This window comes from Lotus japonicus, chromosome 4, assembly GCF_012489685.1.
Source record: "Lotus japonicus ecotype B-129 chromosome 4, LjGifu_v1.2".
Lineage (NCBI taxonomy): Eukaryota > Viridiplantae > Streptophyta > Magnoliopsida > Fabales > Fabaceae > Lotus > Lotus japonicus.
Window position 1 is genome coordinate 51084606 of NC_080044.1, and position 21442 is coordinate 51106047.

A 21442-nucleotide genomic window follows, 5' to 3' on the forward strand; every position below is an offset into this window, starting at 1 on the left:
TCAGCGCAAATACGATGGCAGCTAGCTCCAAGTCATGAGTTGGATAATTCTTCTCATGCACCTTCAGTTGTCTTGAAGCATAAGCAACCACCTTCTGATGTTGCATCAGCACACATCCCAAACCTTGATGCGAAGCATCACAGTATACCTCATAAGGTTCCTCTGGTTGCGGTAAGACGAGTACAGGTGACGTCGTCAACCGTTCCTTCATCGTCTGAAAACTAGTTTCGCACGCTTCAGTCCATGCAAAAGGTTGGTCCTTCCTTGTCAGTTGAGTCAACGGTCCAACAATCTTCGCGAAATTCTCGATAAAGCGACGATAGTATCCCGCTAAACCGACAAAACTTCTGATCTCAGTCACTGTCTTCGGTCGTTCCCATGACAATACGGTCTCTACCTTTGCTGGGTCCACAGCTATTCCCTCCTTAGAGATCACATGGCCTAAGAATTTTACCTCCTCGAGCCAAAATTCGCACTTTGAAGGATTGGCATACAACTCCTTCTCCCTCAGCACTTGTAAGACTTGTCGCAAGTGCTCCTCATGGTCCTCAGCATTCTTTGAGTAGATCAGAATATCGTCGATAAACACCACGACGAATCGATCCAAGAATGTATGGAAAGTCATATTCATGTAAGCCATGAATATTGCCGGTGCATTTGTCACCCCAAATGGCATCACTAAGTACTCATAGTGTCCATAACGGGTTCTGAATGCCGTCTTCTGAATATCCTCGGTCTTGACTCTGATTTGATGATAACCCGACTTCAGGTCGATCTTCGAGAATATTGTAGCTCCTCGCAGTTGATCCATCAAATCATCAATCCTAGGTAACGGATACCTATTCTTGACGGTTACCTTGTTCAATTGTCGGTAGTCGACACATAATCTCGACTTCCCGTCCTTCTTCTTCACCAATAAGACTGGCGCTCCCCAAGGTGAAACGCTTGGTCGTATGAATCTCTTCGACAGAAGATCTTCGAGTTGGGACTTCAATTCCACTAGCTCCGCAGGTGCCATACGATATGGTGCAATCGAAATCGGCCCTGTTCCCGGTACGATGTCTATAGCAAACTCAATGTCGCGCACAGGCGGCAATCCAGGTACATCGCCAGGAAAAACATCCGTGAATTCTTTCACCACTGGAATACTGCTAACTTCTGGGTTCCCTTTGCTCTCCAAGCTTAGCAAAACAGAATACTCCTGAGATCCCTCGTTCAAAGCGACGCTGATGTGATTGGCAGATAGATACTCGGAAAGATCCGAATCAGGAAATACCACTCTCTTTCGGTTGCAGTCCAAAAGACAATGATAGCGGGACAACCAATCCATTCCTAGGATAACATCTAGGTTCTTAAGAGTTAGGCATACTAGGTTAGCATGGTAGATCCTATTGTTATATGTTATCGGACAATACATGCATGCTGAATTAGCAAGTAGAGTCTTGGCAGGAGTAGCAACTATCAGATCGAAGCTCAAAGCAGTAATAGGAAGTCTTAATCTGATCGCACAATCCCTAGAGATAAATGAATGCGTTGCACCGGAATCAAAAAGTACGGATAAGAGGTTACCGTCAATCTCGCAGTCGCCTCTAATCAGTCCATCGACCCCCTCAGCATCTTCACCATCCATGGTGTAGACTCTCGCCTTTGCAGCAGGACGCTTCCCTCGAGCAGTGTTGACGGTTGGTTCCGCCTTTGGTAGCCTGCACTTGCAGCAGTATGCCCCAATTTGTTACAGTTGTAGCATTGGGGTCTCGTGTCGGGACAAGCACGAGCGTAATGCCCTGGCTTCCCACACCTGAAGCAAGTCAACTCCCTGTTCTGAGTCTGATCCCCAGAACCACCAGCAGCACCCACCATGGGTCTGTAAGATCCCGAAGCCGCTCCTCTACCACCAGGACGCTGATACGGCCTCCTATTTTGAAACCTTCCTCTGTTCTGAAAATTCTGAGAGCTCGACCTCATCGGCCCTCCAGTTCCAGCCCGGTTTAGCCTCCGGTTCTTCATCAGTTCCACTTCCGTGGCTTTCTCCACCAATGATTGGAATCGCATGATTCCCAGTGGCCTCACTGAGTCCTCAATATCCGGCCTCAGTCCATTAACGAAGCGCTTGCACATGTAGCGCTCGTTCACGTGGTCATGAAAGAATTGGAAATGCTTCGCCAAGGATTCCAGCTTCGAAGCAAATTCCGGCACCGACATACCTCCCTGACGGAGGGTTAGAAATTGTGACTCCCGCTCATCCCGAGCACTTGTTGGAAAGTATTTCTCCAAGAATGCAGTTCGGAACGAGTTCCAGTTAATCTCTTCATGGTTGGCCTCCATGATTCCCCTGGTGCCCTTCCACCAGTACTCAGCATCTCCTAGCAGAAGATAAGTCGCCATGCCCACCTTGGCACCCTCAACTGTCTGCAGAACGCCGAAAATCTTCTCGATTTCCTGGATCCAGAGATCCGCTTTGTCTGGGTCAGTACCACCTGAGAACTTGGGTGGATCTTGCCTCCTGAAGTCATTGAGGCCTTTGTTTTGGTCGAGAGTTATCTCTCTCTGACGTTGATGCTGGGCACGTGCTTCCTCAGCAACACGCCTCATTGCACTATCATTCGCCTGTGCGGTCACCGCTTGGGCCATAGTGGCCATCATCTCAGCTAGCTGATTAGAATTCACCATGTTCTGCTAAGGGAAGCAAACAGTTAGTACTCATCATACGATAGCATCTAGCATAACTATACAATATGATTAAGCAATAACTTCAATCAATTTTAAGCGAAAAATCGCTTGCAGACAATCAATTTTCACTCTTTGCAGAGTCACACAACCTAGCATAGAAGACCTATTCCCCAACAACTCCCGAAAGACTCAACCAGGCTCTGATACCACAATGTAACACCCCGATTTCGGTGGCGTCACTTTAGTAACCAACAATAAACTTAATGCGGAAAAACGTGAATATTTTTTTTCGATAATAACTAAGACAAGACTGAATTAAATAAAACCCAAATGCGAAAAGTAATAAAACTAATATACAATATATAAACAGCCCCCGCTGTAAGTAGCAACCTCGTCACGAGTAAACCTCCAGTGACGGGTAATAGAAGAGTAGCGCCCGTAGGCAATATGTACAAACCGAATGAAAGGGTGAAGTGTCCGCAACACCATCCCTCAAAACTGAGAATAAGCTGACCCAATGGTCTGAAAATAAGACCTCCTAAGTCCAGCCAACTCTCTGTGATTCCCGTAAGGAAACCACACAAAAAGCTATAGGCGGAACTACCCTGTCCCCTAAGTAACAAATGACGCTCAGAGCTACGACTCTACTCCTACACTAATCCTAACTCGAGGAGCTCACACCAGCACTAAACCTACGTGCTAGCATGATCGTCGTCTGAATCAGAATCCAGAACAACTAAGTCTACCAACCCTATCCGTCCTCCCCTCGCAACCGCAGTACGCTTCGATGCTGGACTCACGGGCTTAGGGCCCGAACCCTGATCATCAATGATCCCAACGGTGGGTGCACTAGACCCTGCCGAAGGCACTCCCACTGGAATCTCCTCTGAGGGATCCTCGTCCTCTGAAGATGACGGTGGCGGCGGTGCTCCTCTAAATCCGGGTCCACAGTGAACGCCCGGTGGCAAGTTGAAGCTGATAGAGCATCTCCTCAACACTCCTGACCTCAAGAGTCCTCCACTATCCACATGGTCCTCCAAGATACGCCCCGAATACGTCGCTCGATGGCTCGCGGGGTCAACCACCCACGACCCGGGGTCGTCCTGGTCGATCATCTCATATCTGATCCCCTCCGAAGGGTGGACCATTGTGAACCAATCCGCAATGGACATCTGACAAAAGGCGTTGTCCGCCAAAACACACACAGAAGACGCGAGGGTCAACTCCAAAGAACTAAGTAAATATTAAACCCAATAGGTACAGATAATAAATAGACGCTTAGGCTTATAGCTAGGGATAACATCCTAGGGTTGCATATTCCACAAAACATAACAACAATAATAACACTTAACATGTTCCAAGTAAGATTATCAAATAGCAATCACACTCATCAACTAAGTCAGTATGCATGTTGCATGAAATGATATGCAGGTTAACCCAGTCAACCAACATGCAATCCGGAACGGATGGACATCAACGGATCAGCCCTAGCACCAGCCACGGTGGGACCATTTCGGCCCGTGTGCCTCTTACTCCAACAACAACGGTAGTCAGATCAGCCGTAACCCGTAGGTCTGCCATTTCGGTCTGCTACAAGAGACGTCTACAAACGCTCTTACACGGCATTCCGAGTCTTATGACCATTTTGGAAACCGACGACATTTGGAATTCTCCGAGGTCCGGTATCACGCCGTGTATAAACCTCCTATGTATGCATGAATGCAATGTGATTAACCAAACAACGTCTCCGACCTCACTCGACACGTCGCCACGTGTTCTAGGTAAATTAATGTCTCTAAAAGCTTACCCTAAGGTAAAAGTCGATTCTGCGACAAAAGACAACACTTCACAACAACACATAACTCATGATGATCTACAAATCATCCGACTCATCTCAACCGATGGTCATAACTGCTCAACAAGCACAGAGTATCACACTCTCGGAAACTAACGGTTTCCCGGACTTATCCCCAGGATAGCCCATCAACATAGCTGCTCCAACAGCACAACAACAAACGCTGCTCCAACCGCACAACAACAACAGCTGCTCCAACAGCACAAGAACATCAACATACACAACACTTGGATCCGACGACACTTCTCGTTTTTCCAAAACTAAGATTTGACTTCCAATGCCTTCCTTCGAGGTTGTTTTCATTACTTAAAGATTTAGAGGTTATTTAAGGTCTTATGAGTTTTCTTTTCAAAATAATATCCTTTTTAGTCTTATCGCAAATTCCTATAAGTTCTCGGGATCTCCTAATCCCCAAATGACTCCAGAGAATGTCTCAATCCATACACATCATTACAAGGTCCGAATCTCATTCGTCCTATCAAACTTTCTCAAAACTCTCAAAATAAAATCGGCATGACCTGCCCGCTATCCTCACCATTCAGAATCTCAGATCTCATTGCATAAGTATAAATAACTCAGCACAACAAATCAACATGTCATATATCAACATATTAAGCAATAACCACATAGCACTTAGCATATAAGGCATGCACCACACATCCTAAATTACCCAATTAGCACTTAGCATGTAATTCACTCATCAAAAACATTCAGTAGATGCATCATCTACATTGTCAGTTGAAGCCTCAGAAAACATTTTCCAATCACACGCAATCCAGTGCATAAACAGTAAACAATGTCGAAAGCATCGACCCTAAGTATTAACTAGAGATTCAGTGAGATGCCCTCACCTGTAGGTTCTCCAGAATGATCGTCAAACGCTTCCTCACACTCAAAGTGTTGTTCCTCAGGGAAATCCTCAAAAACACCTTTACAATAAAACCACAGAATACTATCAGAATCTATCGGAAACTAAGCTATCGATGTTCACTAAGGTTACCCGAAGTAGTACATACTCCGAGGTATGATAAACTAGCGCGAAAGGACAAGTTTTCGGAAAAGGAAATTTCCTCCTCCCCCCCCCCCCCCCTTAATAGGTTCGGCCACTTTAGGTAATTAGGGGACTCGATTTTTCTTCGATCAAACTTGGTTCCTATGCTTTCATTAGTCGTAACTAAGGGTATTCTGAACTCGGAAAAATTATCGGATCAAAAACTGTCGCAGGGGTATTTTGGTCATGATTTTTAACTTAGGATTTTCAAAACTGAAATCCCAAAAATCAAATTTGACAGGGACGTCACCAACGACGTTTATGACAATTAATCCTACTAGCACTAAGCTAAAGCGATAGTTTTCAGCCTAAAGGTTGAAGCTTTACTTCAAAAACTCCAAAAATGGGTATTTTAGGCTAAAATTGATTCCGGCGGAATTCCGGCGACATAACGGAAAATCTAACCCGGCAGAAGTGGGCACATAAGGAAGAGGTTTGGAATCAGAAATGAAATATTCAGGATAGTTTTGCAAAAACCTCAAAACTATCAGCTCAGAAAAGTCTACAGAAAAGCTATGGAAAAAGCGATCGGAGGTAAGGATTAGCGACTATACCTCGAAGCCTTGAAGCAGCAACTGATTGATCGACGATCAAGCAAGCGATGAAGAAAATCTTCTCCTCCTTCTTCTTCTTTGTGGTCGCGGGTTTGGGTGGGGAAATGGGTAGTTTTTTTGATTTTTTCTTCCTTTCTTGGCTATATATAGAGGTTGGCAAAACGCGGGAAAATGAAAGTTTCGCGAATCTGATTTTTCCAGCGTCATTCTCCGTGAATTCTAAGATATGTTTTGGAAAAAGAATTCCAAAACTAAAAAGATGTCTCCTTGTATTTTTGGCAACTAATGCATAGTCGGTGTAAAACTATTTTACCCGATAAGTTGCTTTTTACATCGAATGTCAGAATGGAAAACTTCCTTCTGAAGAAAGATGGAAATCATCAAGAGAAATGGGTGTACGCGTGTAGAATATTCATTTGAAGCTCTGAATAGATAAAGTCTTCATTGTCGAGAAATTCTAGGGTTTTGAAATACCAGGTTTCCGGTTTCGGCAAACTTCCGATGATTGGAATCGGACGTTCGTAGATCCTAGAGTTTCGCCTCGAAACGATTGTGATATATGGAAGAAGAGAAGTTCTAACATTTCTCTAAAGATTTTTGGAATTAACTTCCATCGTTCCTAAAAGTGAAAATTAGCTATATACTAGGGTTTCTGACCTAGGTTAAGCGTATAACGATCGTGCTATAACTTTTATCGATCATAATGCAATCCTTGAACTTTTCCTGAACTTTCTCCTTCATAAATATATTTCATTTAATGAACTTTTGTTCAGGTTTCCCTTCACATTACATCAACCCTAACCGTGAATAAGAAATTTATTCACTTATCATAAGCTTAAAAACTTGGGCCTTACAGAATGTGTCAAAAACATTCCACCCAACCTACATTGATGTCAAATTGAGTTTTTTTTTGGTAGATGTCAAATTGAGTTAAACTACTTAAACCGCCAACCCAACTAGCTTAATCGCGACATGAAGAAATCCCAAATCCATTGAACGATTGCAGTCTTCTTTGCTACGTTCGATTTGCTTATGGCTTAGAATTTGATGACTGAATTTGATCTCACCCAACCTGGACTGGTTGGTTAGGGGTTGTTTAGCTTAACGTGTGCCCAATCAATTATTGTCTAGATAGATCGGACGGTTATCATTTGAGTATATCACTTGTGTGATCAAAAGTTAAAGGTTATGGATGTTTGATCAAGGCCCCTTGAGATTCCCCAAGTGGCAAAGCCATCATACCAAATGGCGAGTCATCTTATCAAGCAGCAAGCTGACATTTCGAGTAGCCTAGGATTTTCTTTACTTGACATGTAACTTTGCCCTTTTAGGCGAATGATAATATCATTGCATAGTGTGAGAATGGACATTTGGACAACACTTGTGTAAGGTCAAATTCCATATAGGAATTAAGTTTAGGGTTTAGCCTTTCCTAGTATAAAAGAAAAATATTAATTGTAATTAAGAGAGTTCATTAGTGCCATAGAAAACGCCGATTTCATTTTATTTATGGAAAAATCGGCCTGATCTTAATCATTCCCTTTTTTGTGGAGATTTAAAGCTTGGTTGTCGATTCTGCTTACCTTAAGTGAACACAGTAAAAAATATATATATGAAAATATAAAAATATAAAATATATATATTCTCTAATACACAAAGCAATTCTTTTCATAGTTTCCATCTTTAAAGATAAGGAAAACAAAACAAATCAGCTGTCGAATATCCCGTGGGACCCGCGTTTGCCACGTGACATAAAATCCATGGCAGCAACGATTTTTCATGGACACATCATCAAAGGCTGACTCGTAAGAAAATGAACAACAAAGATTGAAGAGAAGAATAAGCCGTTGCAACTCCCTCCACACATTCTCACTGCCTTATCTCTCACCTAGATTTTCCTTTCTCTTTTTTTCACCTTCCAAACAAAACAACCACCACACACACCATCTCCAATTTTTTCCAGTTACACTTCCATTGCCACCACCACCACCATTACCACCATGTTCACAGCTTCCAAACTAGCCTTCACTTTAACATCACCACGTTCATGCACTCCACCTACACCAACCCCCCTAATTCCACTCTCTTCTTCTTCTTTTACTTCTTCTCGTTTCAACCTCATTCAGTTCAATGGCCGCCAATTATGCCTCCGCCGGAGACTGTTTCTACTTTCCCCTAAAGCCACTGCAGATCAACAAGGTCTTAAAATCATCTCTGTTTTGTATTCATTGCTTGGCCATCTTCTCATTAACAATAGATTGTTTTTTTCAGGAAAGGTTGAAGAATTTGAAGAAGGTGCTGTTGATAGCAAAATCCTCCCATATTGTAGCATAGATAAAAAAGATAAAAAATCAGTTGGTGAAATGGAGCAAGATTTTCTTCAAGCACTACAAGTATGGCCCCAAAGTTTGTTTTTCCCAACTTAAGTTTGGTGTTGTCTTGTAGCATATTTGATTCCATAGTAAAATATTCTATAAGCACTTCCTGTTAAAAGCTACAAGTTTTGGAGTTAAAGTGACTTTAACTTCGGGCGATTGTCAAACCAAACATACACTTAGTTATTTATGGATGGTGATCCTAAAAGAACTGAAATTAATTTTGTTTTACTCAACAGTCATTTTATTATGAGGGAAAGGCTATCATGTCGAATGAAGAATTTGATAATCTCAAGGAAGAGCTCATGTGGGAAGGAAGCAGCGTTGTCATGCTAAGTATGGAGAAACTTAGTGACTGTAGCTGTTATGATTATTAAATTTGTGTTAGCATGTAGTTTCAGCTCTTTTATGTCTTTATTGGATGCTTGTACAGGTTCGGATGAACAAAAATTTCTGGAAGCTTCTATGGCTTATGTATCTGGAAAACCAATTCTGAGTGACAAAGAGTATGATGACTTGAAGATGAGGCTAAAGGTATGATAGTTTCATCTCATCCATTGATTATTATCTCACAGATAATTGAAGGAAGAAAGAAGTAAAAGTGTATGGTCTTGACCAAATCAATGGTTAGGTCTGTAGATACTAAAGCATTTTTAATTAAACGACAGCATTCATGAAAAATATCACTAAGGGTTTCATGTTGGAAAGCGTACAATATGGATTATAAGCTCTGGTCATTATATTAATCACAGACATTAGAGAATGCTGTAGTCATTGCTTTATTAGATATATATTACCCTCCCTCTGCTACCATTCACTGATCTCATAGTTGTTTTCAGATGAATGGGAGTGAAATTGTTGTAGAGGGTCCAAGGTGCAGTCTTCGTAGTAGAAAGGTAAGTGTTAATCTATATTCAGTAATCTTATCTCATATTTCTGTTTTGCTTGTCAGTTGTAGTTATGTATAGTTGTTCTTTTCTTCCCAAATCATCCTTGCTAAGTTAAATAAATGTTGGCATAATTTTTTATTGTTTCATTATTAAGAGATTTCTTTTGAATTTGGAGATAAGCTACTGAGAACACAAGTGATGAAGGAATATAGGATAAATACTTCGTTATTTAGTAGATTTAGCATGTTATCCTATCATTTGGGATTCATGAATACTTGATGAATGGATCTGCTGTGTTTAATCTTTATTCTTTATTAACTACAGTCGATTTATAGGTTTACAGTGACCTGTCTGTTGACTACTTAAAGATGTTCTTGCTGAACGTTCCAGCCACTGTGATTGCATTAGGATTGTAAGTAGCTTTTGTCTCTCTCCTGTTTGTAATTTATCATTGAGTTCATGGGTTCATGATGTACTTAATGAAATTTTTTATTCCAGCTACAACCAGAAATTGGTCTCCCACATGTTTAATGATTTTCATATCCGTATACACTATTTCAATTTCATTTTTATCTTTTAAAGGTTTCATCCCAAAATGTTTCTTTCTTTGCTTAATTTTACTAATAGTCCAACTGACATTGAAGTTATTGTTTACATAAGGTCTTGACATTTTGTCTTTGATTTAATTTTTCCCTATAATCTGTCAGGTTCTTCTTCCTTGATGATCTGACTGGATTTGAAATCACATATCTGTTAGAGGTATGTTCTCAGTTTTATGTTGTATCTAGAATTGCAAACTGGTCACTTGGATGCAATGTGTTTCCAGAATGTCATAGCATCTGATAGTAGTTGCACTTTTATGGTCATTTCCTATCCTATATTCTATTGCCCTCAATTTAATGAAGCAATTCATCTGTACATGGTTGAGCTTTTTTATAGTTGGAAAAAAGATCATCTGAATTACAGGGTAGACTTTAGAGAGCAAAGTTCAAGTGGATCACCATTTGATGAAAATAAAAATTAAAATATTTTTTACTTTTTATGTAGTAGTGAAATGATAGCAACCATATATTTGTAGAGAACATTATCTCATCAGTAATTACCTCTTGCACTACCATTTTGGATGAGCCGAACCCCTAGTTGTAAAACAAAGAAGAGATTAGCTAAGATCTGAAGAAGTAAACAGTAACTTGTTGGATTCATATTGTTGCTGAAAATGATTCACATTTGACCTTATAGTATCTTGTCATGCCTGGCTACAAACCCTGAAGAAATCAGCATAACTAGTATGTAATTTGGATTGTATATGAAACAAGTAGTATCTATGAAAAATCAGAGATGGTGCATAACTAAAAACAAAAGCTAGGATGATGATTTGATTCTTCACATCAATATTCAAAAGTTTTATCACAGTAAAGCTATTATAACAGATATTGTAAATTTTTGGGTGCAGCTGCCGGAGCCTTTTAGTTTCATTTTCACTTGGTTTGCTGCTGTTCCCCTCATTGTGTGGCTAGCTCTGACAATAACAAACGTCATTATAAAGGATTTTTTGATTTTAAAGGTATAAATTTTCTGACACTTACTCTTGTAGGTTGTGTTGAAGTGAACTAGTGCATCTACTGACATATTTTATTTTTGAAGGGTCCATGTCCAAACTGTGGTACTGAGAACACCTCCTTCTTTGGGACTATACTATCAATTGCAAGTGGTGGTTCTAGCAATAAAGTCAAATGCTCTAAGTATGTATAATAAATATAGCTGATTAATAATCATTATCGTTACATATCACTCATATAACTCAAAATAGCATTGATCTAAGTTCTAACAATCGAAAATGACACTTGACTCAGCTGTGGCACTGAAATGGTATACGATTCAGCTACAAGATTGATTACATTGCCAGAAGGAAGTAACGCCTAAGTGGAGGTACATTCCTAGTATACTCAAGAATCTCTCTGCGATGTCTATTGTAGTGTATATGTTTTGCATATGTCAGAATATAATATTTGATTTTGTTTTTTATCAAGTCATAAATCCACTAGAAGTGAAATTTTAAAAGCTTTGCTAATTTGTAGAAGGTATTGTATTGTGACCTTTCCTTTCCCTATATCACTATATGCACATTTCCTCTATAATTCAGCCTATTATCCACTATCCATGTGGCTTAATATAACTAATCTAAAGAGTTTGTTAGGTTGCAATGAAAAATTTAAAAAATAAAGGATTGCAAACAGGATGCCTCTATAGAGAAATAAACTGTAATTGGAAAACTTGATCATTGTTATTTGTTGCTGTCAGTTTAAATATACAAGATAGCAGACAAGATTGGGAGTGAATCAAGCTATCAAATTCCTATTGATTCTCCTCTAATCATGCGCTTATCTTTTGCCTAAGAATAAGTCAATAGACTTTTGACTAAAGAATGGGTCAACAACAGATTTACAAAATCTGAATAATTAAGATAATGAGAACCTAATTATTATTATTGATATCCTCCCGCAAGTTGTATAATCTGGAAGAGAGATGCAACTTGGACAGTAAGGACTCGAACCGAGGGCGAAGTAGAGGCTTGGTTAGAACATCAGCAAGCTGATCATCAGTAGACACAAAGGACACTCGAAACTTGCCATGTTGAACATTTTCTCGGACAAAGTGATATGCTAAGGCTATATGTTTCATCCGAGAATGGAAGACAGGATTAGCACTTAGATTTGTGGCACCGAGATTGTCACAATATATCACCGGATTGGCGGTTGGTGTGTGACCAAGTTCTGTGAACAAGGAAAGGACCCATAGGAGCTCACTAGCGGTGTCAGCCAAGGCTTTATATTCTGCCTCTGTTGATGATCGAGCAACTGAACGTTGCTTTCGAGAGCTCCAAGAGATGGGAGTGCTGCCGAGGTACAACAAGTAACCAGTGGTTGAAACATAATCATCCTTGTCACCCGCCCAATCCGCATCCGAGTAGGCATGAAAGGTCAGCGGGGCAGTCGCTGAGATGAAGACTCCTTTGTCACAAGAGCCCGCCAAATATCTGAGCACTCTTTTGAGGGCAGACCAATGCGCCGTTCTTGGGTTCTGCATGAATTGTGCAAGTTTGTTGGTGCTGAAGGCGATGTCTGGGCGTGTAAGGCTCAAGTATTGAAGACTTCCAACCAGTGCTCGGTACTCAGTTGGGGAAGGCAGGAGATCACCTGAATCCTTGAGTAATGGAACACTCGCAGACAAGGGAGTGGATGCTGGTTTCGTATCTGCCATGCCTGATTTATGGAGCAGATCAGTGATATATTTCCTTTGTGAAAGAAACATACCTGTAGCGGAAGGAATGACTTCGACACCTAAGAAATAGCTGAGACATCCAAGGTCTTTCAATGAAAAACGAGCAGCAAGTGTGGCAATGATTTTGGACAACTCTGCAGAGGAACTCCCAGTGACAATTATATCATCAACATATACTAATAAGTACAGTGTAACGCCCGGTTTTTGGTATATGAATAGAGATGAATCTGCAGTGGAATTGACAAAGCCAAGGGAGAGCAAGAATACTCGAAGCTCCGTATACCAAGCACGAGGTGCCTGTTTTAGTCCATAGAGTGCCTTTGTGAGGCGACAGACATGATCAGGAAAGGTTTTGTTGACAAAACCAGGTGGCTGTAGCATGAAGACTTCTTCCTTGAGTGTCCCTTGAAGGAACGCATTGTTGACATCAAGCTGACGTATGGACCATCCTTGGCGTACTGCAAGTGTTAGTACAATACGAATGGTCACCGGTTTAACAACTGGGCTGAATGTTTCCGTATAGTCCCAACCAGGGCGCTGGTGAAAACCTTTGGCGACTAACCGAGCCTTGTAACGATCAATCGATCCATCCGGATTCCGTTTGATTCGGAAAACCCATTTACAGCCAACCAAATTTTGAGTAGAGGTCCGACTAACAAGATCCCAAGTGTTGTTGCGGTCTAAGGCATCAAATTCGGCTTGCATGGCGGAGCGCCAATCAGGGTCACGAAGAGCCTGGGTGATGGTGCTGGGTTCGATGGGAGAGGAGGACATGAAGGTTGAGCTTTTTGAGGGGTTTGACGATGTTGTTTTTAGACCGGGTGATGATCCCACCGCCGTTGGGGTTGATAGCGGGTGGTGATGGTGGGGCAGGAAGTTGTGGGGACGGTTGTGAGGTTGGAGGGGGAGATTGAGTGGTGTTGGTAGATGGAGAGGAAGAGGTAGCGGAGAAATCTTCCAGTGGGTTTAGAGTGGTACTCACAGTGGGTTGGGTTATAGGCTGTAAAATGGAGAGTTGGAGTGGGCCTGTTTGTTGCTCTGCACCCGGACATGATTTAGCAACTAGGGAGCTGAATGGAAATTCAGATTCGACGAACTTCACATGGCGAGAGGTGTAAATCTTTCCTGTTGTGGGATCAAGACACAAATACGCATGTTGATCAGCCGAGTAACCTACAAAAACACACATAGCAGACTTTGGCGCAAGTTTATGGTTAGTATATGGTTTAATCCAGGGAAAACATAAACATCCAAAACATTTTAACTTATGATAATCCGGGCTAATGTTGAGCAACTTGGAATAAGGTGATTTGTACTCAAGAATAGGAGTTGGGAGACGATTTATGAGGTAGGCTGCAGTGGTCATGGCGTGAGGCCAATAGGTGAGGGGCAAGCCCGAGTGGTGGAGAAGAGAGAGACCGGTTTCAGCTATGTGGCGATTCCGGCGTTCTGAGATTCCATTGTGTTCAGGTGTATGAGGTGGGGTGGTGTGATGACTTATACCATGAGTGGTTAAAAAAGGACGAAGGCCAATATATTCGCCACCATTATCTGTGTATAAGATTTTTATTTTGTGGTGGTAAAAGTTTTCAATGAGCGATTTAAATTTAGGAAATATAGTTTGCACATCAGATTTGCGTTTCATTGGATAAAGCCAGATATAGCGAGTAAAATGATCAACAAACATGCAATAGTAACGAAGACCATCAATTGATAAAATAGGAGAAGTCCATACATCTGAAAAAATTATTTCCAATGGATAAGAAGATGTAAGAGTGGGCTCATGAAAAGGAAGCTTGTGACTTTTGCTAATCTGGCAGGAGTTGCAATTTGATTGCTGGAATTTATTTGAACCCAAAGAAAAATGTTGTTGAAGAAATTTGAAAATGGAAGATGAAGGGTGGCCAAGCTTATGGTGCCATGACGCAGAGGATTCCGTGCGGACGGTGTGGACGGATGGTGAGGCGGAGGGCCAGAGATAAAGTCCATCGACACATGATCCTTTATGGGTTGTGTGGCCCGTCTGCAGATTCGTCACATGAAAAGAGTTTGGAAGGAAAACAACAGCAGAGTTAGTTTGTTTGGTAAGTTTAGAGACAGAGATGATTTTTTGTTTCATGGAAGGAACACACAAAACATTAGACAGGGATAAATCATTAAGTAAAAGTGTTCCAGAATGAGAGATGTTTAAACCTGAACCGTTACCCATAAACAGCGAGTCAGGACCGGTGTATGGATGATGGAGTGCCAGATTTTCAAGGTCATTGGTTACGTTGCTCCACTGTCAACCAAAAAATCAGTCTGAGGTGGGCCAGCAGCTGCAACATTGACCTGAGCCTGTCCAGGGTACATCGGAGAGTTCCGAGGGGGCGGCGGGACACCGGGATGTTGCTGTTTGAAGATGTGGCACTGAGACAGAACATGGCCTTTGACATTGCACCATTGACAGCGGCCTAAAAACGGTTTGCGGTTGCTGGTGCGTTGATTGGACTGGGCAGAGGATTGACCAAATCGATACTGGTTGTTGGAGTTGGGTCGAGCCTGAGCATTCAAGGCAGTAAGGGGAGCAGAAGTTTGTCTCTGAGCAGCAACAATGGAGAGTTCCTGGATGAGCAGCTTCTCGAGGAGGTCATCAAAGGTAATTGGGGTATCCCTTGCATTCACGCCATCAATGACTGCTCTGTAGCCGTCGTCGAGGCCGCGCAAGAAATGATCAGTCATGTCTTCAACAGAGACAGGAGATCCAAGTGATGCAAGAAGATCTGCCGTTTGCTTCAGAGAATGCATATAGGTTGTGATGGATTGGGTACCTTTGGAAGCCATACGGAGACGCTCTTTTAGTTGCTTGAGATGGCTGCGGGATGCTTTGGCATATGTGTTCTTGAGGAGGGTCCAAAGATCATGAGAGGTCTTTGTCTGAGACACCAGAGAGGCCACTTCGTTGGAGAGAGTGGTGAGGAGAGCGCCATAGATGAGGCGGTCCTGTCGACGCCATGTCTGGTAAGCAGGATTTGGGGTTGTCACTGGAGGTGTTCCAGTGGTGGAGATCGATGCCGGCGGCGCGGAGAAGGATCCATCTGGATATTGGAGAAGATCATAGCCATCAAGGAGAGCTTCAACTTGGAGTTTCCAATTAAAATAATTGGTGGGAAGAAGCTTGGTGACATTGATAAGAGTGATACAAGCAAAGGGTTTGGATGGCTCATAGGGGTTGGAGATGAAGGAGGTGCTGTCACTGGCCATTGGAGGCAAGGGTGAGGAGCAGCGTTCTGAATTAGAGAGAAGGGGCTGGATCGTTTCTGACTGATACCATATAGAGAAATAAACTGTAATTGGAAAACTTGATCATTGTTATTTGTTGCTGTCAGTTTAAATATACAAGATAGCAGACAAGATTGGGAGTGAATCAAGCTATCAAATTCCTATTGATTCTCCTCTAATCATGCGCTTATCTTTTGCCTAAGAATAAGTGAATAGACTTTTGACTAAAGAATGGGTCAACAACAGATTTACAAAATCTGAATAATTAAGATAATGAGAACCTAATTATTATTATTGATAGCCTCTAGGCTTCAACCATGGCCATATTCCTTATCCATTTTAATCTGTCTTTTCTCGCCTCCGATTTTGATTCTTGCTGTCTCTATGAAGCATACCTAACACTTTGTCGTTGCAACAACTTTAAACAATAATATTTGGTGAACATTCTACAGATTATGTGTCTTACCTTTAAAAACACTGGTGCTTGTAGTTATAAAAGTTCCTATTTTCTTATATCTACTCACAACATTTACATGACAAGCATATGTTTGTGCACCAACTGATTTGACTAATATAAGTAAAATGATTTTTCATTTTGCAACAATTAGTTTTATATCTGCTCTATCTACCAACGAGTGGTTGGTTCAAGTGATACATGTTTAATTCTCTTTAAGTAAGATCTCAGGTACGAATTTTGTGTATGAAATTTTTTTCTGAACACATGCATATGGCTGAATCATTTACATATTATATTCGCAGTACATGCCTACAGGTATGCCTCGAAACACAGTCATTGTCCAGCAATGGGAGATCATTCATAGGAGTTTCTTGTGAAGGAGACCAATTTTATCAATAAGCAAAGTGTCATTTGTGATGTCATGTTATCACTGTCACACATAATTGGTGTGATCTCAACCGTTTGTATGTGCCAGTATCCTACTTGTAAGTATATGTGGCTTTGTATACTTGTAAGTAATATGGACTCTGTATAGCATACACTGGAATGTTTACCGGTAGAGTTAATTATGAGGGTGCTTAACACCATAAGTGAGTCTAACCTAAAATAACGTGTGCAAGAAATTTTGCTACGTTGTTACACACTTACAGCAAAATTTAACCTAAAATTTGGATTTCCTCAATCAATATATTTAGGATGTGTTTGAGTAAACAACTTAATTTGTCGCTTATGACAATAAGCGCTTATCACATAAACACTTATTCATAAGTTAATTTGAGAAACTTATTAAAATAAGTTCAAATTAGGTATAGGCAAACATAACCTCGTATTCATAAGTTAATTTGAACAACTTATAGGCAAAAAAATATACTATTTACTTAAGTTGTCCAAAACACTAGCATAAACGCTTATGTTATTAGATAAATTTAAATAAACTCTTTGAAAGGGAGCATTAATATCTTAATATCAATGAATACTTCATTTTGGCTGTAGTACATATATGATATGCCCGTATCCAATACCTGCACCCAATACCTATGCTTCATATAATTTTAAAAAAAAATTATTTTAAAATTGAACTATTGACTTTTTGCTTACCGACAAGCTGAAGCTGAAAAGGGATTATAAAAATGAGAATGAATGAATATTGTAATCTCTTCAATGGATGATAAGAAGGATGAGAGTGACCAAAAAATAAAAAGTATGAGACCTAGAAATTAGAAAACATGTCCGCACGTTTTTTCATTCATGTAACAACGTCCAGGAATGATACAACTTCAATCCCTCTCAGTCTCTCACGCATCAACAACACTAGCTAGCAGCATTGTTTTAAGACAAAAGAAAGTAATCTTGTTGACTTCCAGAGATTATATAATCTTCGTGGGTATCATGTCTTCCAATTAACGACGTGCTATCATAAATTCATTATCGAACGTTATATATAAGTATCTGCATTCCTTCTTCTGAAGAAATTAAGCAACAAGTTCATAGCCAGAAGCTTAACCATGGCTCCAATTCACCAATCTTGTAGCTTCTTGTTGATCACATTCATGATCACAATCATAGGGAAGCCTCCACTAGTAGCTGGCATATTTCGACCTAGTCAATGGACTCTTGCACATGCCACATTTTATGGTGACGAGACTGCTTCCGCCACCATGGGTATATATATATTTCCCCGTTTCTTCTTTTTAAAATTGATTTTGGTTTTAAGATTAATTGTCGTTGTAGAATTTTCAAACATGCACTAAACATTTTTATAGTTGATGCAAAAGCTAAGTTCATGTGGGTACGGAAATTTGTTCTTATACGTAACTCAGCATCTTACTTAAACCAATTTTACTTTGTACTAACACTTTTTTTTTCTTGTGACTAAAATGATGGACTTAAAGGAGGAGCATGTGGGTACGGAAATTTGTTCTTGAACGGTTACGGAACAGATACAGCTGCATTGAGCTCGACGTTGTTCAACAATGGGTACGCTTGTGGAACTTGTTACCAAATAAAATGCGTCCAAGCGAGCGCGTGCTATGGCAATGTGCCTTACACCACGGTGACCGCCACCAATCTGTGCCCTCCTAATTGGTCTGAGGCTTCCGATAACGGCGGCTGGTGTAACCCTCCGCGTACGCATTTTGACATGGCCAAGCCTGCCTTCATGAAAATTGCGCAATGGAAGGCCGGCATTGTCCCCGTTATGTACCGCAGGTAGTTGACAAAAAACTTATTTACTTAGCACAACTCTATTGCATGCTATTTTGGCTCAATTGCAGTTTTAGTCCTCTTAATTTAATTAGTTCATGATTAATTTGCCAGGGTCCCGTGCGTGAGGCGCGGAGGGCTTCGATTCTCTTTCCAAGGAAACGGGTATTGGTTGTTGGTGTACTTGATGAACGTGGGAGGTGGAGGTGATGTTTCCAAGATGTGGGTGAAAGGAAGCAGAACAGGGTGGATTAGTATGAGCCATAACTGGGGTGCTTCATACCAAGCATTTGCAACACTGAGAGGCCAAGCTCTTTCTTTCAGAGTTACTTCCTACACCACCAGAGAAACCATAACAGCATGGAATGTTGCTCCTGCTAATTGGGCTGCAGGATTAACTTATTCCACCCCTGTCAACTTCCATTAAACAATTGATTGCATAACCTCCCAACTTTTTAAAATCCATGGTTATTTTCTCTGTTTTGAAGAATTTCATTTCCACTAGAGAAGCATATGGTCATTATTGTCAAGAGATTTCCACTTTTTGTTAGTTATATAAAGCTGAAATGTACCCAATTAATGAAGTTCATGTTTTCTTATGTGACATTCTGTGAACTTGCCACTGAACCTTTGCATTGACTAAAAATAGAATATTTATATAACTTAGAGATAAGCCAATGTCTGGTATGAACATATACGGTTGCCGTGTAAAACAAGCCAATGTCTGTTTTTTGTTTTTCACTTCTTTCTTTCTTGTTGATATTTTCTTTTCCTGGTTCTGCAAAGAAGGTTCTTTTGTGCAGAATCATTTCTAATTTTCTACTATTTTTTGGCGTTCAATTAAGAAGAAATGCAAGTGAATATATATTAAAAATTTCCTTTTATTTTTTCTTTCTTTATTGTACTGCAACAACAAAACTCCTCAATTAGTAGATGTGATAAGAATCTACAACAATCACCCACCTCTGACTTAAAAGAAAATAAAAAACAGAGACTTACGACATGTGCCCAGCCTTATTGTGGCTGTCATCACATGAAAATTCTATACTATGCTGGGTTTTTGTTGTTTATTAACCGAACATTTCTAATCATCTATCTCAATCTCCATCTTATTCTGTGATAAGGTTTGATCCAATAGCTGAACATCTTGACGAAATTAATAAATTTATACAAAACTGTAATAGATCCCAATCTCTTCACAATGACACAAGTTGTTCTAGTTTAAGATAGACTCGAATCGGATATCTTGCTTCAATTAGAACAATCTCATACCAGTTGATTAACACGTTTGGTAGTGAATTTTTTGGTATATCACACTATGTAACATTTTTTTTCATTACTATTCATTTCACACTTTTTAATTTTTTTTCCCTTGATTAATATGATATGTTTGTTACATGGATGGAAAAAACTCTTGTTGAATATTTTTTACTTGAACATGATTGACTTCCGTGGATGATACATGCAAGAAACACAAACTATATGTCACCCTACTAAAAATTCCCCCTGCTGATTTATTTTCTGTTATTAGCTGTAAATTAAATAACTCCGCTAATGATTGTTGTTATTTTCGGATCTGAACTCATTAGTACACATGTATGATGTAACTGCACTTAGAGAGAACCAGTTAACCTCAAACTGCTAACACCAAGTATGCAATGTCCCACTAAAATGTAAAAACTCTCAGGCTCTTTATTTCCCATGGTAATACTTGATTTGCTTTTTCTTTGACTGCGGAAGATAAATTGCATGACAAGCGTGCATCCAGGTCCTTCTAGTTCATGTAAATAATGTTGTTTAACCACTATGAAGAAGACATCCATCAAAGAAAGAAAAAAAAATTGTGAAAACCACTGAAAACATGTGTTGCAATTCGAGCCAAATTAAAGTCCATCTGCAAGTGTTGTTGAATATTTTTTACCTACCATGCCACTTTTTTTTTTCTTTTTATAAGCCAAAACATTGTATTTAACCAGCACAAAGGGGTGCAAACCATGCCACTTGCTTGTTTGTTATGTGTGCATTATGAATTTTAATATGCATAATAAATTTAATACATGATTTAAAAAAGTTGTCTTCTCAAAATATCTAAACAACCAAAGCCATGCCCATTAATTAATATAAAATTATCTATTTTATTATATATTCTTACATATTTTTTTTATTAAATCTATTTTAGAATTAACCGATTTATTATAAAGTGACTCATTGTTTTAACCAGAAACCCAATCTGGTATTGATGAATGAGTTCGTGGTAAGTGTGGATTTTTTTTATTCATTTACATTTTAACTCATTCTCTTTCATTTCATTTTCATTTTTGTTCACTTTCTATTTTCATTTAATTAGGGTCATCTCTAATTAGGGTCCCTAATATGCAAGAACCTTTGTAGCATCTATCTAAGTTACCTTTCGGTCGATTGATCGTTAATTTTTTAGTTTATTTGTTCTACTTGGTTGTTTTGTTAATTATACTAGGACCATAGAAACAATTCCGGCACAATTCCAAATTCTCTTCAACCTCCCCGCATCCTTCATCCTCCGTCCTGCACGCTTCTTTAACGACGAGAGGAAGATCCTCCTTCATCTCCGCCGCAGTTTCAGTGAGAATCATGGTCTCTTCTTCTCCACGTGGGAGTTGGGTCATGACAGGCCATAAGAACCAGCTGAGGACGACATATGAGGTGTTCCTTCCGAAGAAAACGAAGTTCACAATGATGCGTCAGAGGACGACGCCAAAGAAGGGGTGGTTTTAGTCAGCGTCGTGCTGTACTTCTTCTTCTCCTCCTTGTTTTCCAGATCGTGTGGTTATCACTATTGAATAACTTGGAAGTAATAGAGAATGGA

The 21442-nt window shown here is 40.1% G+C and overlaps 2 protein-coding genes across 2 annotated transcripts; both read left to right on the forward strand.

Moving 5' to 3' along the window:
* Positions 1-7978: 7978 nt before the first annotated feature.
* On the forward strand, positions 7979-16985 carry LOC130710026 (PGR5-like protein 1B, chloroplastic). Its single transcript, XM_057559180.1, has 11 exons — positions 7979-8329; positions 8402-8523; positions 8745-8841; positions 8939-9039; positions 9345-9401; positions 9731-9807; positions 10103-10154; positions 10849-10959; positions 11040-11137; positions 11249-11324; positions 16698-16985. Exons 1-10 carry the CDS (start codon positions 8131-8133, stop codon positions 11316-11318), a joined length of 984 nt encoding a protein of 327 aa, XP_057415163.1. The 5' UTR covers positions 7979-8130; the 3' UTR covers positions 11319-11324; positions 16698-16985.
* An 872-nt stretch (positions 16986-17857) lies between these two features.
* On the forward strand, positions 17858-19201 carry LOC130710027 (expansin-A7). Its single transcript, XM_057559181.1, has 3 exons — positions 17858-18057; positions 18288-18603; positions 18712-19201. The coding sequence occupies exons 1-3, from the start codon at positions 17901-17903 to the stop codon at positions 19022-19024; spliced, it is 786 nt and encodes a 261-aa protein (XP_057415164.1). The 5' UTR covers positions 17858-17900; the 3' UTR covers positions 19025-19201.
* Positions 19202-21442: the final 2241 nt, after the last annotated feature.